A 17,891-nucleotide genomic window follows, 5' to 3' on the forward strand; every position below is an offset into this window, starting at 1 on the left:
TTAACTGTCAGTTTACTGTACTGTGCCAACTGTACTACTATAAGAGTACGTATTTTCTATTGTTGCATTGAAAATAAAACAGCAAAGTCCATTTGGCTGTCATCTGTTTTAATTATTATTTATTATTAAAGTCATGATTTTTTTTTCATGCTTGAAATAAGAAATTATTACTTTAAAAAAGTAGTTTTATACTTGTGAGTGTTGATGACACAACAGTTGATATTCTAGTTTCAAGCATGTTTTACTCAATATAGCTCATCAAATCTCAGCAACAAGCTGTAATATCTTACTGACATCATTTAGGAGCAAAACACTTAAAACAAGTAAAACACTCTAACATAAAATCTGCTTAGTGAGAAGAATTATTTTATCGGACAGAAAATAAGCAAATATCACCCTTATTTGAGATATTTCATCTTACTTAGATTTCAGTTTTTGCAGTGTTGAAAGTCTTAGACAAGAAGAGTATACAATATCATCATTGCCAAATTCTAACCAAATACAATATTTTAAGTTTTACCAATTTCTCTTCGTTACACACAGTCAAACTATTTGTTTTAAATGCTTAAATAACTCTGCTCCCCAATTGCTCTGCAAGGCAATTCCAAGACTGCAAAGTGGTAGCAGATCTACCACCCGAGCAACGTCAAAAGGCAACTGTTGCGTTCCATTCCGTAGGACATCTTTTGCCCAGACTGCCTTTTCAATAAAAGGAGCACAACTATGGAACTCTCTACCTGACACTTTGAAAAGTATACCTGCACTTGTCACTTTTAAAAAAAGTAACACAATTGTGGCTAGTTGAGCAACAATCGTGTTCCCATGTTTAGTTTTTTACTAATTTTTACTAATTGGTTCTTACCTAGTTTGCACTTTGTCTGTATTATTACTATTATCATTATTATCGACTCCTCTTTGCCTCATTCTTTTTATTTTCCTATTTTAATGATGTTAGATCCTTAATCTGTCCCCTTAATAAGAAGGGGAACCGGAGGGTGTGTTCCAACTAACGTAGGATCACACTCCTCAGCCTTCCCGGTAAGGTTTATTCAGGTGTACTGGAGAGGAGGCTACGCCGGATAGTCAAACCTCGGATTGAGGAGGAACAGTGCGGTTTTCGTCCTGGTCGTGGAACTGTGGACCAGCTCTATACTCTCGGCAGGGTCCTTGAGGGTGCATGGGAGTTTGGCCAACCAGTCTACATGTGCTTTGTGGACTTGGAGAAGGCATTCGACCGTGTCCCTCAGGAAGTCCTGTGGGGAGTGCTCAGAGAGTATGGGGTATCGGACTGTCTGATTGTGGCGGTCCGCTCCCTGTATGATCAGTGCCAGAGCTTGGTCCGCATTGCCGGCAGTAAGTCGGACACGTTTCCAGTGAGGGTTGGACTCCGCCAAGGCTGCCCTTTGTCACCCATTCTGTTCTGAACTTTTATGGACAGAATTTCTAGGCGCAGTCAAGGCGTTGAGGGGCTCCGGTTTGGTGGCTGCAGGATTAGGTCTCTGCTTTTTGCAGATGATGTGGTCCTGATGGCTTCATCTGGCCAGGATCTTCAGCTCTCCCTGGATCGGTTCGCAGCCGAGTGTGAAGCGACTGCAGTCCATAGTTCTCGCCCGGAAAAGGGTGGAGTGCCATCTCCGGGTTGGGGAGGAGACCCTGGCCCAAGTGGAGGAGTTCAAGTACCTCTGAGTTTTGTTCACGAGTGAGGGAAGAGTGGATCGTGAGATCGACAGGCGGATCGTGAGATTGACAGGCGAATCGGTGCGGCGTTTTCAGTAATGCGGACACTGTATCGATTCGTTGTGGTGAAGAAGGAGCTGAGCCGGAAGGCAAAGCTCTCAATTTACCGGTCGATCTACGTTCCCATCCTCACCTATGGGCATGAGCTTTGGGTTATGACCGAAAGGACAAGATCACGGGTACAAGCGGCCCAAATGAGTTTCCTCCGCCGGGTGGCGGGGCTCTCCCTTAGAGATAGGGTGAGAAGCTCTGTCATCCGGGGGGAACTCAAAGTAAAGCCGCTGCTCCTCCACATGGAGAGGAGCCAGATGAGGTGGTCCGGGCATCTGGTCAGGATGCCACCCGAACGCCTCCCTAGGGAGGTGTTTAGGGCACGTCCAACCGGTAGGAGGCCACGGGGAAGACCCAGGACACGTTTGGAAGACTATGTCTCCCGGCTGGCCTGGGAACGCCTCGGGATCCCCCGGGAAGAGCTGGACGAAGTGGCTGGGCAGAGGAAAGTCTGGGCTTCCCTGCTTAGGCTGCTGCCCCCGCGACCCGACCTTGGATAAGCAGAAGAAGGTGGATGGATGGATGGATGATGTTAGATCTGTGTTGTTGTTGGGGACAGGCGTTGTAAATTAGCTTTGGCTACAAACACTATGATGCATACATTGGATGACTGTTTCAGATATCTATGTTTCTGTATCTGTCCCTATTTCAAATAAACCAAAATAATAATATACATATACACACATAGGCGCCGATCCCGTGGGTTCTTCGGGGTCTGAGCACCCACGGAAAATGCCGAGCACCTACAGTACGTGGAATTGATGGCAACTTCCAATCTTTAAAATAATTTTTGAAAATTAATTCTTCTTGTTGATACTTTGTGGCCAATTTTGTCCGTTTTGTAGAATAATAAAATCACTAATCATATATTTTCTAATTAACAAAGCCTAACCAAGGTTTCATTGTGCCCAACAATGAACCTAAGCCACAATTATCTTGATTTTTGATCACACTGCACACGAGCGAATGAAGCACATACTTACTCAACAGCCCTACATGTCACACTAAGGGTGGCAGTATGAACAACGCCAACACTGTCATAAACATGTGCCGTATAGTGAAACCACGCCAAACAACAACGACAAACACATTTCGGAAAAATATTTTCACCGCAACACAACATAAACACTACAGTTTATTGAATGTTAAATGCGCCGAAAAATAGAACGTTTTGTACACCGTTGAGGGGTTTCAATGTCCAGTAGTGTGCAAGTGGGTTTTCTGTATAGTATCTCAAGCCGTGTCCATGTGGTGACATAAATTACGGTATTTTGAGAGGTGAAGTTGGACTAAGTAGGACATCACTGAAGGCCTACACTGCAAAAAGTCGGTGTTCAAAAACAAGAAAAAAAAATACAAAAATGAGGGGTATTTTATTTGAACTAAGCAAAATTATCTGCCAATAGAACAAGAAAATTCGGCTTGTCAAGACTTTCCAAAACAAATAAAATTAACTAACCTCAATGAACCCAAAAATACCTTAAAATAAGTATATTCTCATTAATAACAAGTGCACTTTTCTTGGTAGGAAAAAAAAAAAAGAGTCATTTTTGCTCATTATGTTGAAAAATATTCTTAAATTAGGTAAATGCTAGTGCCATTATCTTGACATATTGATATATTTTTTTCATGCTTGAAGTAAGAAATGATTACTTTAAAAAAGTAGTTTTATACTTGTGAGTGTTAATCTTAAGGCCCAAGCTGTTTGTTTACATGCTATTTTAAAATGTATTTCTCTTTGCTATTTGGGTTTATTGGACCCTAATTAGAATAAAAACTAAGAATCGTCTTTTTATATGATATACTTAGTCCACAAGTACACAAACGTGTATTTCATATTTAGTGACATGCTAATTTTTATTTTTACACTTTTTTTTTCCAAATTCCATTGTATGTTATACTCTTCTGACACCACCAGATGGCAGTATAAGTGTCCACATAAGTGGACATAAGACCCCAATTCAGTAGTGTACACAATTTTGGAAATAAGAGCTAAAAGGTGCTGTCCACGCATGTGGCCAACTAAGCCATTAGAGTTAATGACACAGCTTTGCATCAGTTGATATTCTAGTTTCAAGCATGTTTTACTCAATATAGGTCAGGGGTGGGCAATTAATTTTTACCGGGGGCCGCATGAGCAACCCGAGCACTGCTGGAAGGCCACATCGACAATATTTCAATTAAATTTTGCTCAATATTATTTTTGATATATACCATAAGATTAATAATAATAATAATCATAATAATTAATAATAAAAGTAATACTTCAACATAGTGTGTGTAACAGCATTCCATGACTAATATAAATAAATTAACATTAATAATAAATGACAGTAAAATAAGCACACGTATGACTGAGGAGTCATAGTGTAACTTTGTGTGGTGTTTGAGTTGTCCAACTTTTTGTGTGGCCATAAACGCACCAGTGGTTTAGTATGCGTGTTGGTGACAGATGACAAATTGCTTTTGGCCTGGTTTGTACGGCAGAAAATGACTAGTTTTTTTAGATAGAATTGTTTTACTCATGTTTTTGGTGTGGTTATGTCCGAATATAAACAGTTTTGCTCAATAAAGTGATCGATATAATTCCTGTCCTCGAAGCATCTCGATAGACGTTACAATAATTGAACGGTGTTGACGAACACCGTTAGGGCCGCTTGTTGTCACTGTCACTCAAAGTTGCATTGCAAAATTACAGAGAATAAATATGTTTATTTTGTTTAGAATTCAGATGGGATTTGATTTGGTGCGCGGCATATATTTGCTGCGCGCAGCGGACGCTTGAGCAGTGCGCAATTGCGCAGGCACGCACCTTAGAGGGAACGTTGCTTGGCAGTCCATGTCTTGTTGAAAACACGCCATTCCTCATCAACTTTTCTCTTTTTAGCGTCTCGGGTGTAAAGCGTGCATCACTTGTCGCTGCATGTGCACCTTCACTCGCAGGTTACACACGGACACACGCCCATGAATAATACTTTTCAAAATAAAAGCAGCACAGTTGTATTGCGCGCACGACATAGATGTTTTTCCAACTTTATTTTGTAATTTGTGATTGCAGCTGTTCACATTCACTCACAATCACGCACACGCATACGTCCACACGGAAGTAATGCAAATAACGATTTTCAAAACAAAAGCAGCACCGTTGTATTGCACACTCGACATAGATACTTTTTAAAATGTATTTTGTAATTTATAATTTGCCTCACGCGGGCCGGGCAGGGACGCACAAAGGGCCGGATGTGGCCCGCGGGCCGCATAATGCCCAGGTCTGATATAGGTCATCAAATCTCAGCAACAAGCTGTAATATCTTACTGAGATCATTTAGGAGCAAAACCCTTAAAACAAGTAAAACACTAACATAAAATCTGCTTAGTGAGAAGAATTATCTTATCAGACAGAAAATAAGCAAATACCACCCTTATTTGAGATATTTCATCTTACTTAGATTTCAGTTTTTGCAGTGTAGGTGAGAAAAGCACGGCCATCCACTGGTAGCACTTGAAAGCGGGAAAGTACGAGGTGCTTGAGGAGGTCAAACATGGCGTGGCAGGCCTGTGGAGAACGTGTGTGGATGTGATGTTGACCAACTCAAGCATGTTTGGATGCCAAACTGATTTTTTTTTCCTTCCACCCTAGTGTGTTTGTATTTGTTGACGCAGGGTCCAGTACCAGAGCCTTGCTGCAGACGCACGATGGTCATTAAATTCCTGTGACCGGCGAGCGAAGCAGAAGGGAGTATTTGCAGAAACCATGTGTCAGTTTATGTGTCTGAACGAGGGCACAGGCAGATGTCGCACATTATCCGCCAATTTAGTGCCTCTAAAATGGTTTCGCAAATGAGCGTCCTAACGACAGGCCGTGTTGTCGGGTCGAGAAACAGCCAGTGTGTGCGCGGATAAAATAACATTTGTCCGACTGCAGTGCCTCTCATCTTCATTTACCTCTTAACCCAAACCTCACAACAGGCTGCGCTGCTTACTGTAAGTACATTAGCCACACAAGATGGAGTTGACCAGCCAGGCAGATGTCTAACACACGTCTTTGTTGATTTGTGTAGCTTTTAGTCAGAATTGTTTATGTTGATGAATGATTCAGACCTCACAGCACATGATTAAGTGCACACACACCAGATTATAAGGATGGGCATTCTGTATTTCTGTGAGTCATATGTCTTTTGTTGAACAAAAAGACAGACTCACGCTTCAATTTGGTTGTAAAACACGTAATTGAATGTGCGCTCAATTAAAAGTTAAGCTTAAATTATAATTAAGTTAAAATAAACCCCTCAAGCCTAATGGATGTGATTATTTTAACCTTGAATTATTAATATTTGTACATGCTGCTGGAGCATTAGAGGGAAGGCAATTGACCAATTAAAATCCTCCTAATTTTATTGACTAAATATTTGATGTTTTTGACATTACTTTTCCCCCATCTATATAGTCTTTATATAGGCGTGTTTTAAATGAGAGTGCAAACTAAGGTCTTGTTCAATAATATCAAGAAAACATAATACTATAGATACATGTATAGATAGGTGTCAAATACAGTTTAGAATAGCCTGTATTACAATTTAACATTTTTACTTTTTCTTTTTTGACATTTTTACTAATAGCCAGCATGGAAATACATGTTTTGTTTCTGTATACTTTCTTTCTTTCTTTCTTTTTTTCTTTCTTTCTTTCTTTCTTTCTTTCTTTCTTTCTTTCTTTCTTTCTTTCTTTCTTTCTTTCTTTCGTTCTTTCTTTCTTTACACAGTAACACACACCAGTAATCTACAAAAGTACAACAGTATCATTTTCAGTCTTAAAATCATTAAATCAATGTTCAAAAAGGAAGAATGTTGACACTTAATGCAGACTGAGATCGTGTTCTATAATAACAAGAAAAAATATTACTCCAAATAGATAGATATCAAATACAGTTTAGAATAGCCTGTATTACAATTAAAACATTTTTACTTTTTCATTTTTTTTTTTTTTACTAATAGCTAGCATGGAAATAAGTTTTTTGTTCCTGTTTTCTTTCTTTCTTTTTTTTTCTTTTTTTTTTTTAACACAAACAGTAATCTACAACAGTAGTATTTTAGTCTTCAAATCAAAAAATCAATCTTCAAAAAGGAACATTTTTGACAATTAATGCAGACTAAGATCTTGTTCAATATTAACAAGAAAAAATAATATTACTATAGATACATGTATAGATAGATTGATTGATTGATTGAAACTTGTATTAGTAGATTGCACAGTATAGTACATATTCTGTACATTTGACCACTAAATGGTAACACCCCAATAAGTTTTTCAACTAGTTTAAGTCGGGGTCCAAGTAAATCAATTCATGGTAAGATATATATCAAATAATAATAATAATAATGGATTAGATTTTATATCGCGCTTTTGTATTATTAGATACTCAAAGTGCTCACAGAGAAGTGGGAACCCATCATTCATTCACACCTGGTGGTGGTGAAAATACACTTTAGGATAGTCTGTACAGTATTACTATTAAAACATTTTAACTTTTTGACATTTTTACCAATAGTCATCATAGAAAAGCAGTTTGTTTTAGTTCTTTATTTATTTTTTTTACACAGTCACACATACCAGTAATCTACATCAGTATTATAATGATGGCAAAATATTGTAGCCGCTTAAACACTCTCTACTAGGGATGTCCGATAATGGCTTTTTGCCGATATCCGATATTCCGATATTGTCCAACTCTTAATTACAGATACCGATATCAACCGATACCGATATATACAGTCGTGGAATTAACACATTATTATGCCTAATTTGGACAACCAGGTATGGTGAAGATAAGGTCCTTTAAAAAATAAAATAAAAAATAAGATAAATAAAAAAATAAAAAATTCTTGAATAAAAAAAGAAAGTAAAACAATATAAAAACAGTTACATAGAAACTAGTAATTAATGAAAATTAGTAAAATTAACTGTTACAGGTTAGTACTATTAGTGGACCAGCAGCACGCACAATCATGTGTGCTTACGGACTGTATCCCTTGCAGACTGTATTGATATATATTGATATATAATGTAGGAACCAGAATATTAATAACAGAAAGAAACAACCCTTTTGTGTGAATGGGGGGTTGGGTTAGTGCACTAATTGTAAGTGTATCTTGTGTATCTTGTTGATTTAATAAAAAAATAAAAGTAAATAAAAAACCGATACCGATAATTAAAAAACCGATACCGATAATTTTCGATATCACAATTTAAAGCATTTATCGGCCGATAATATCTACCTATAACAACCAAAAAACTGAAAACGATTATGCTGTGTTCCAAATTTTAATTATTTACTGAACTTGTTATACATATATATATATATATATATATATATATATATATATATATATATATATATATATATATATATATATATATATATATATATATATATATATATATATTGATTTTACAACCCACTGGCGCTGATTTGTACTGTTTTTGCACTTATTTTGATTATTATTTTTCCTCGAGTGTTTGTAAATGTTGCAGTTTATAAATAAAGGTATATAAAGTTAAAATAAAATAATAATAAATAAAAAATAAAAAACTCGTAGCCGCTATCGTCACCGACTGCCGTGTTTCGACTTCAACTGTCGTGAAATGACGTGACACGTGACGCAACACGGCAACAGCGGGATTGTTTGAAAACAGGAAGCCACAAGCAATACTTCGAGCGTCTGCGTGCTGTTATTGTAAGTTTCGCCCTTACTAAAACGGACGTTTATTGTAAATTACAAACGCGCTGTGTTTGGAACATGATGTCGTGTACGCGGAACTTTGCCGTCGGCTGCTGAAGGAAAGTCAACAATAGTGGCTAAAGCTAGCAGAGTTAGCTCGCGGCGACGCTTTTGTTTTGAAGTCCTACTATTGCACGATTGAGGGCGGAAGTGCACGTCTAAAGTCACAATGTCGTACACGGACATCCCTCGTATGCTGGCACTGGAGGAGGAGGTGAGGAGTTTGTCAGAGGACTTGATGCAATGTCAGGTAAGTGGCCCAATCACTATACAATGTTGTTCTGCTAATACATTGATTGATTGATTGAGACTTTTATTAGTAGGTTGGGGGTCCATCCATCCATTTACTACCGCTTTGTCAAACTCAAATACAGAGTGGGCCAAAATTTAAAACTGAACAAAGCCGCGGGCCAAGGTTGAACAAATTAACCTTTTAATAGGGACCCAAACAAGTTTTGCATTGAATATTGAACAAGCAAGGCTTATATAACTTTATAGTGACATGCAAAATCCAGTTTCAAACAATAATAATTCAAAAATACCAATGGCATATCAAATAACATTTAAATAAAAATTGAATGCCTCTTTTCTATTTGCAGCCTTCTGAGGTAAATATCAAAATAAACTTTTTCCACAGGCTATTAATACATTTGAAAATAAAACAATAATGAATGAATCAAACATTCAAGCCTTGAAGTAGCAAGAGAAAGTGCATTAATAAAACGTTAATTATTGCTCAGTTTGCTACACTGATTTGCTTTAACACTGAATATGGAACAAGCAACGCTTATATAACTTAATAGTGCAAAATCAACTTTAAAAAAACAAACGAAAAAACATCAATGGTATATTAAATAATATTTAAATAAAAAATGGAATGCCTCTTTTCTATTTGCAGCCTTCTGAGGTAAATATCAACATGAACTTTTTCCACAGGCTAATACATTTGGAAATAAAATAACAATGAATAAATCAACCATGCAGGCCTTTTTACTGCTCAGTTTGCGACACACTGATCTAATCTGATATGCCCAGGCCAGATACCTGCCATCTTTTCTGGGATGCTAGTTCATTAATGTCGGGGCTCAGGTGGGCGGGGTTTGGTGGTAGCGGGGGTTGTATGTTGTAGCGTCCCAGAAGAGTTAGTGCTGCAAGGGGTTCTGTGTATTTGTTCTGTTGTGTTTATGTTGTGTTACGGTGCAAATGTTCTCCCGAAATGTGTTTGTCATTCTTGTTTGGTGTGGGTTCACTATGTGGCGCATATTTGTAACAGTGTTAAAGTTCTTTGTACGGCCACCCTCAGTGTGGCCTGTATGGCTGTTGATCAAGTATACCTTGCATTCACTTATGTGTGTGTAGAAGCCGCTTATATCATGTGACAGGGGCCGGCACGCTGTTTGTATGGAGGAAAAGCAGACGTGACGACAGGTTGTAGAGGATGCTGAAGGCAGTGCCTTTAAGGCACGCCCACAGTATTGTTGTCCAGGTGGAAATCGGGAGAATGGTTGCCCCGGGAGACTTTCGAGAGGGGCACTGAAAATCGGGAGGGTTGGCAAGTATGAGTATTAGCGGTGAATGCGGTGTTACAGCGGCACTGCCGCTGTATAATACTGGCGGGCCAACTCTAATGTTAATTTGATATTGCCTCAAGGGCCAAATAAAGTTTGACACCCATGTTCTAGTACCTGCAGTTTGCGTCTGCATGCATTCAAACACACTGACACCCTTTATTTGTTTGCATTGAAGCCATTTGAGAAGATGCCCTCAGTTTGTGACGGAGTGATTGAGAGGAATTATTTTACGTGCATACTCACCAGCAGGTGGTTGCTATTAACATCAACTTATCCTCACTTTGCATATAAAGTTAAAGTACCAATGATTGTCACACACACACACTAGGTGTAGGAGCCTAAATGCTATTTAAGTTAATTTACATTTTATTAGGGGTGTAACGGTACACAAACATTTCGGTTCGGTACGTACCTCGGTTTAAAGGTCACGGTTCGGCTCATTTTCGGTACAATAAGAAAACAACAAGATATACATTTTTTGGTTATTTATTTACCAAATTTGTAAACAATGGCGTAACATACATATACACACAGGGTCCATTGCCAGGGTTAATGTGGTCAACATATATAAAATAAAAGCTAAATAAGATAAGGCTCAGAATGGTTTCTTAACAAAACCTTTCTACATACAAAGTGCTTTTTTTGATTGATTGATTGAGACTTTTATTAGTAGATTGCACAGTACAGTACATATTCCGTATAATTGACCACTAAATGGCAACACCCCAATAAGTTTTTCAACTTGTTTAAGTCGGGGTCCACGTTAATCAACACTAAACTGCCTCAAGTTGTTGCTCACATTAAATAAAATGACAAAACTTTTCTTCTACATATAAAAAGTGCAACATTAAACAGTTTCAAGTCAACTCAGCCTCAGATTAACTTTTCTTTCCCCCCCAGCCTGGCTAACTTGGCAGTAAGAGGATATATGGGTTTATTGTTCTTCCACCATAGAAGTGGCTCAAAATCTAGTTTCTAATGCAATATGGATTTATATCTGCTGCTATAAAAACATTTGTTATTGCTTTAGCCCTGCCTGACTCGCCGAGGAGAGTCTGCTTGAATGCGGTGGTGACGCTTCAAATGGGTTAGCATGTTTGACGTGTTGTCAGAAGCAGCTGCTGAACAATGTCGGCAAACCTCCGTCCTCCATTGTTGTATCGCGCAGCCAAAGTCTTCCCAAACGGGAGATCTTAACGAGGCAGGAGGGTCTTCCAGCTCTGGATTTTACATGTTGTCCTAGCCCGGTCGCTGCTAGCATGCCGTGTGTTGTGCCTCGGTGTGCATTGTTTACACAACGTGCGTTACGCTACCTAATATGTCCGTGTGGAAACTCGTTCGGTACACAACCGAACCTAAACCCCCGTACCGAAACGGTTCAATACAAATACACGTACCGTTACACCCCTACATTTTATTAATAACTATATTCATATACAATATGATAAATATGCATTGTAATCAAATTGCGAGGCTCCCTTTTAGCTTCAACTGTGTTCAAGTTCTTTGTTCAAAGTAAATAAAAGCCCGTATTTCTGAAGGCACATTTTATTACATTCGCCGCAGTCATGATCTGCCATTAATTGAGCTGCCTGGCAAACCGTCCTTGGTGGTCTCGTCTTGAAGTGCAACATCAGAGCTTCGGACCCTCTAATGCGGGGGCTTTTAGTTATGTACTGTACCATTTTAAAACATTGCCATTTGAATACCACTGATGTCTTAAGACGTACTCGGGGACCGCCATTAACTACAAAGGCGCCCATCTGTCGGCCAGCAAATGTTCCTACTAGACGGATGCTAATTTCATTAAAATGTGTGGCTGCGTTCCAGCAGCCCTGCTTAGTACAGTATGTTTAGCCCATGGTGTTATAATGTCCAACATGCAAAATGAATAATTCATATGCCATCAAACGCACATGTTTAAGTGCACACTGATGAGGGTCCTGACCAAACACTTGCCTGTACTGAAGGCTAATGGCAGCTAAAGGCCTGAATGCATGTGCGGTGGCGGGAGTACGGTTGTGTGTGTGGGGGGGGGGGGGGGGGGGGGCATCTTGTTAAAGTTATCCACGCAGCTTAACTTAACATTAGCCGCATTACGCGTTGCACCACTTCCGTAGCTTGACATGTCCTCCCATTTTATATGTTCTCCACATGGTCTCATCAAGATCAGCTTCTGCCATCTTAATAAATAATTGATTAGACACTCATATACTAATTGGAGACCAGCGGATTCCAGTGGGAGGGATGACTTTTATCTTGTGATGATGTGAACATAATTTATCAGATAATTTTATATCATGTCGATTTGGTATAATTCTGTCTTTTAATGTCAGAAAATGTTGGGTTTTTTTAGACGTCCCTCATTAAAGTGCATGTAGCTTTAAGAAAGTAGCGAAACAATTTGAATTGGAAATGTGTCGGGGCTCAGCCGAGTTGGTCGACTTGAAGATGACTCACTCTGTCATCAGTTTTCAGCTTCTTTTGGGCTACTTACTTTGGGGAAAAACAGATTTGGTCGGGAGCGCTTGCTTAACGAAGAAACCGCCGCAGCGTTTTGATATGGATGCCAACCCTCCGTGGTTATGAATACTTCATCATGACAAGTGTCAATGCTTGCTCCCCTTGAGTCGAAGGTCACGTCCCAGCCGCTCGCGTTCGGAGATGCTTACGACCGACGCAGGCCCGATCAAAAATTATTTGGTACAAGACGGCTGCTTGAATTATTGATTGATTCCCCCCTCCCCCCTTTTCCCTCGTATGCTAATGTCATCAAGGATTCTTCTTCATTTTTGTTTTTCTGAGATAGAGAAAGCTGACATGTTTTTAGAATTAAGCCAAAGGAAAGTTTAGGAATAGCTTTGGTACAGAACAGGTCTACAACTGGTTATTTTCAAATTGTATTTTAGTCATATAATATTCTCGGTATACTGGATGGAATTTTAACGTAAATATTCTAAACTGGATGGTCAGATAATATTTTTGGTAAACTGAATGGGATCTCCATCCAGTTTACCAAACATATTATCTGACTAAAAAAACATTTCAAAAGTATATACTGTATTTTTCGGACTATAAGTCGCAGTTTTTTTCATAGTTTGGCCGGGGGTGCGACTTATACTCAGGAGTGACTTATGTGTGAAATTATTAACACATTACCGTAAATATCAAATAATATTATTGATGTCATTCACGTAAGAGACTAGACGTATAAGATTTCATGGGATTTAGCGATTAGGAGTGACAGATTGTTTGGTAAACATATAGCATGTTCTATATGTTATAGTTATTTGAATGACTCTTACCATAATATGTTACGTTAACATACCAGTTGGTTATTTATGCCTCATATAACGTACACTTATTCAGCCTGTTGTTCACTATTCTTCATTTATTTTAAATTGCCTTTCAAATGTCTATTCTTGGTGTTGGCTTTTATCAAATACATTTCCCCCAAAAATGCGACTTATACTCCAGTGCGACTTATATATGTTTTTTTTATCCTTCTTTATTATGCATTTTCAGCCGGTGCGACTTATACTCCGGAGCGACTTATACTCCGAAAAAGATGTTAAATGACAAGACATAATTAACCTCTTTGCATAATTTCTTCTTTTATTCAACAAACTAAATGACATGAGTTAATTTATATAACAGCATTTCATATCTAGCTTTACACGGTCACTGGTTTTTAACTGTCTTCATATCACACACACACGGCAATGTTTATTATTTGAGCGAGTTTTCTGTGAGTTTGACTTTGTGGTTTATTTTGGGGTCTTTCTATTGATTTCTATTAAAGGTGATGTTATCATACAGTACGGGCAAGAAGCAATTACACTAATTATATGACTAGCAATAACCTCAAGATGTTTCTCCGCTGAACTATCCGCACTGTTTTCCTCCGCCATTTTTCGAATGTTTCCAGGCAAAGGAGACGGCGTCGTCACGTGAGCTGCACATGACACATCATTGGCTGGCCTATTGGCACCTCATGAGACGTAGCTATGCGCATAGCATAGAGCCAACGAATCAATGACTAAATTAATCGCCAGCTATTTTTATAATCGAATTTAATCGATTAGTTGTTGCAGCCCTAGACCTTTGCAAACAAAAATGCATAAACACTACAGTACAAGCAGATGTATTAACAAGTCATATGCAAAAAAAGTTAAGTCAGAGTGAGGAAACGCCAACAAGACAAATTTCTGTCAAACGTTTGCAGGATTTTTAGACATGCTAGATTTTCGAAAGTATTAATTGGCAGCATGTCTTTGGTGATGAAGTGAGTTGAACCACACTTTTTGTGAGCGCACACCATTTTGCGCCGTTTCGTTTGCGCTGACCTTTTCCTCCAACTCCTTCACCCTCTTCTTTTCATTTCTCTACGGCACAAACACGCACAGTAGCTGCTGAAACCCACGAAGAGCGTGAATGCTCTTGAAGCTCGTTAACACGCATGCACATGGCAATCGACTTAATTTTCAGTAATCTTCAGTTAATTGACTTATTGAATATCGGCGCTGGCCTATCTAGAACCGCCGAATGAATGCAGAATAATCTGTTTCAACTCTAATTTGGTTATTTCAGTTACATTCTCAATACTAGAATTCAAATGATGTATGCCAAATTGTGTGATGTATTTCCCCAGGCCGATAAAGACTTTGTGTGGTCCCTGTGGAAACGCCTGCAAGTGGCCAATCCAGACTTGACCCAGGCTGTGAGTTTGGTGGTTGAGCGGTGAGTCCAAGCATCTTTTCAATTTTTCAGCTGTACATTTTTCTTTATACCTCACTAAGATAAGTGTGAAAAGTCGCTCAGTGGATGTTAAGGCACCTTGGCCGCTCTACTGGGGTTATGACGGAATTTGGCGCAGATGCTGATTTAAGCCGCGGTTATCCTCCCTATCGCACTCCAGCCATGGAAACCTTTTTAATGAAAACACCCTTCCACCGCTCCCGTTGTGGACCGTCTCAACCCTGCTGCCAACGCTCGTCTTTAACGGATAAATTGAGATTGAATATGACCTTTTTTCTAAGCCACCCCGAGATCAGTGGCATGGGAACTTTCAGAGGAGATCAAAAAAATGTATGGTTTTCCTGTCAATTCCCGTGTGTGCAGAGCTAATCTAATATAGAAGGCTTCTGTTTTTGCCTGGACTGAAAGACACAGGGACAGGATATTTTAGCCTGGATACTTGAACGCACGCCACCTTTAAAGCAGACCCTTGGCTTCTCAAGTTTTTATTCTCTATATCTTTTTGCCCTTGAAAGTCATTTCCCTTGCAGCACCTTGAAACAGTCGCCAGGATATGTCAGTATATGGTTTAGACATGCTTTACTGTCTCTTTTCTCTGACGCCACTGTGGTATTTAAGAGCTTGTTCACGCTGGAAACATTTGATTCGGATGAAAGGAATTCTGGTAATGTATCTAGTAGAGTGGTTCGCTTGCTCAAGCCATCATTTAAATAAGCAAATCAATCTACTAAGATTTAAATGCCTCGCGCTAAACAGTGTGTGCAACAATAAAACCTTGTGTACTACTCGTGGGCATGTTGCGTGTGATTTACTTAAACTGTGTGTATAATTGAAAAGTGGTGCAGACCGCCTTATTTAAATGAGGTTTTTGCATGATAACATTCATGTTCAGTGTTTCCCATGAACTGCCAAGATACCTGTGGCGGTGGGGGCGTGGCTATGGGCGTGGTCACCATGAAATCATCGAGTAATTTGCATAATTTACTACAATGATATGATTTTCTCTAAAAAGGCTCAAAAAATGTATACTTACTAATTAATGATAACAGTTTTGTTTTAAACGTCCATCCATCCATCCATTTTACAATATAACACGTTATGTACATATTTATATACAGATTTGAACAATAAGTTATTCACTGAAATATATTTATTAATTGTGGTTCTTACAAAAAATATATCTTATAAAAAATATAAAAGCTAAAATGTCTCTTAAAGCTCTGCCCCTTTAATTAGTGCATACTAAATAATTTAACTTTAGCCTACTACTACAACCATGTTATTTACCAGCAACATAAAGTGAAACAGAGGCAGAGGTGTCCTGCCACAGTCAGTAACAAATAAACAGAAAACAGTAGTGGTGGTAGATAGACACAAAGCTTCATCAAACATCTGATCCACTGAACAAAGAGCTCCAAAAATCTTGATCCTACACATCTCTTTTGTAAAGTAAATCTGAACAGCCGATATGGGCATCTACATCAACTATATGATTTGCCTGAGAAGCTGGACAGGACAAAAAAAAAAAAAATTGTGTGGCAGCCTTAATTCTTTCGTGGCGGGCCGCCACAAATAAATGAATGTTTGGGAAACACTGATGTTATCATGCTCTACCTGTGACGTTTTGCTATGTTTTCAAACAAGCAGCAGACATTTACCACATTTAACACTTTAGAAGCAGTCCTGCGGTTCATCTACAGTAGAAACATACCCATATTTTCCGCACCATAAGCCGCCCTGTGTTGTAAGCCGCACCTTCAATGAATGGCATATTTCAAAACTTTGTTTACCTATTAGCCGCCCCGTGTTATTACCCGCACCTACGCTACGCTAAAGGGAATGTCAAAAAAACAGTCAGATAGGTCAGTTAAACTTGAATAATATATTACAAACCAGCGTTCTAACAACTCTGTACACTCCCAAAATGTAATGTGCAAATGTGCAATCACAAAAATAGTAACACTCAAAATAGTGCAGAGCAATAGCAACATCAATAACTCAACATTGCTCGAACGTTAATGTCACACAACACACAAAATAAACATTTAAAGCTCACTTTCTGAAGTTATTACTCATCCACAAATCCCTCGAATTCTTCTTCTTCGGTGTGCTTCACTTGTTTTTTGACACCATCTGTGATGTGGACGCGCATGCAGTCGTAGATCAACAGGAACGGCGCAGCATGAAATAAGTCACCCGGTCTCTTCGCTCATCTTTTCTTCATCCATCCATCCCTTCGAGTTAGCTTTTACGATGACGCCGGCTGGAAAGTTCTCTTTTGGCAAGGTCTTCCTTTTGAATATCACCGTGGGTGGAAGTTTCTGGCCGTTAGCATGGTAAGCTAGAGGTCAGTGAAGGACGACTTCTCATTCCCTGTGGTGCGAATATTCACCGTACGTGTTCCCGTTGTATCCACAGTGTGGTTCACATGAATATCAAAAGTCAGTGGAACCTTGTACGCGTGTCTCTAAGTAGGAGACATTTTGTGGTCTTTACAGAAACACACAAATAAAATGAAACGTAATATCCGCGCGCTTCTTCTTCTACGGGGGCGGGTGCTCACCTTGGTGGTTGCTTACAGTAGAAGAAGAAGCGCTTCCTCTTCTATGGGGGCGGTTGCTTACCGTAGAAGAAGAAGCGCTTCCTCTTCTACGGGGAAAAAAGATGGCGGCTGTTTACCGTAGTTGCGAGACCTAAACTTTATGAAAATAAATATTAATATTAATCCATATATAAGGCGCACCGGGTTATTAGCCGCACTGTCAGCTTTTGAGAAAAATTGTGGTTTTTAGGTGCGGCTTATGGTGCGGAAAATACGGTGTATATATATATATATATTAGGGGTGTAACGGTACACAAAAATTTTGGGTCGGTACGTACCTCTGTAAATTTTTGTGTACCTTTACGCCCCTAGGGACAAGTGGTTCAAAACTAACCAAGTGGTTTAGTCTGGACTACAAACTACCATTGGTTTGAAGACTACAAATGTAAAAAA

At 39.0% G+C, this 17,891-nt stretch overlaps 1 protein-coding gene across 8 annotated transcripts in view; it reads left to right on the plus strand.

Annotated features, from left to right (window-relative positions):
* The window catches only part of LOC133639945 (centlein-like), a 771,455-nt gene that overhangs the window by 606,273 nt on the left and 147,291 nt on the right, over positions 1 to 17,891 (plus strand). For 5 of the 8 annotated variants that reach the window (XM_062033668.1, XM_062033669.1, XM_062033667.1 and 2 more), the window contains one exon: positions 14,790 to 14,878. Coding sequence is in view for 4 of the 8 variants with exons in the window: in XM_062033665.1 (XP_061889649.1) it covers positions 14,790 to 14,878 (89 nt within the window). In the remaining 4 variants the exon portion in view is untranslated. Of the gene's footprint in view, positions 1 to 8,424; positions 8,818 to 14,789; positions 14,879 to 17,891 lie in introns of those variants that run through there. The other 3 variants (XM_062033663.1, XM_062033666.1, XM_062033664.1) reach the window with 1 other exon arrangement.

The sequence above is a fragment of the Entelurus aequoreus genome, linkage group LG22 (assembly GCF_033978785.1).
Source record: "Entelurus aequoreus isolate RoL-2023_Sb linkage group LG22, RoL_Eaeq_v1.1, whole genome shotgun sequence".
In the NCBI taxonomy this organism is placed as follows: domain Eukaryota; kingdom Metazoa; phylum Chordata; class Actinopteri; order Syngnathiformes; family Syngnathidae; genus Entelurus; species Entelurus aequoreus.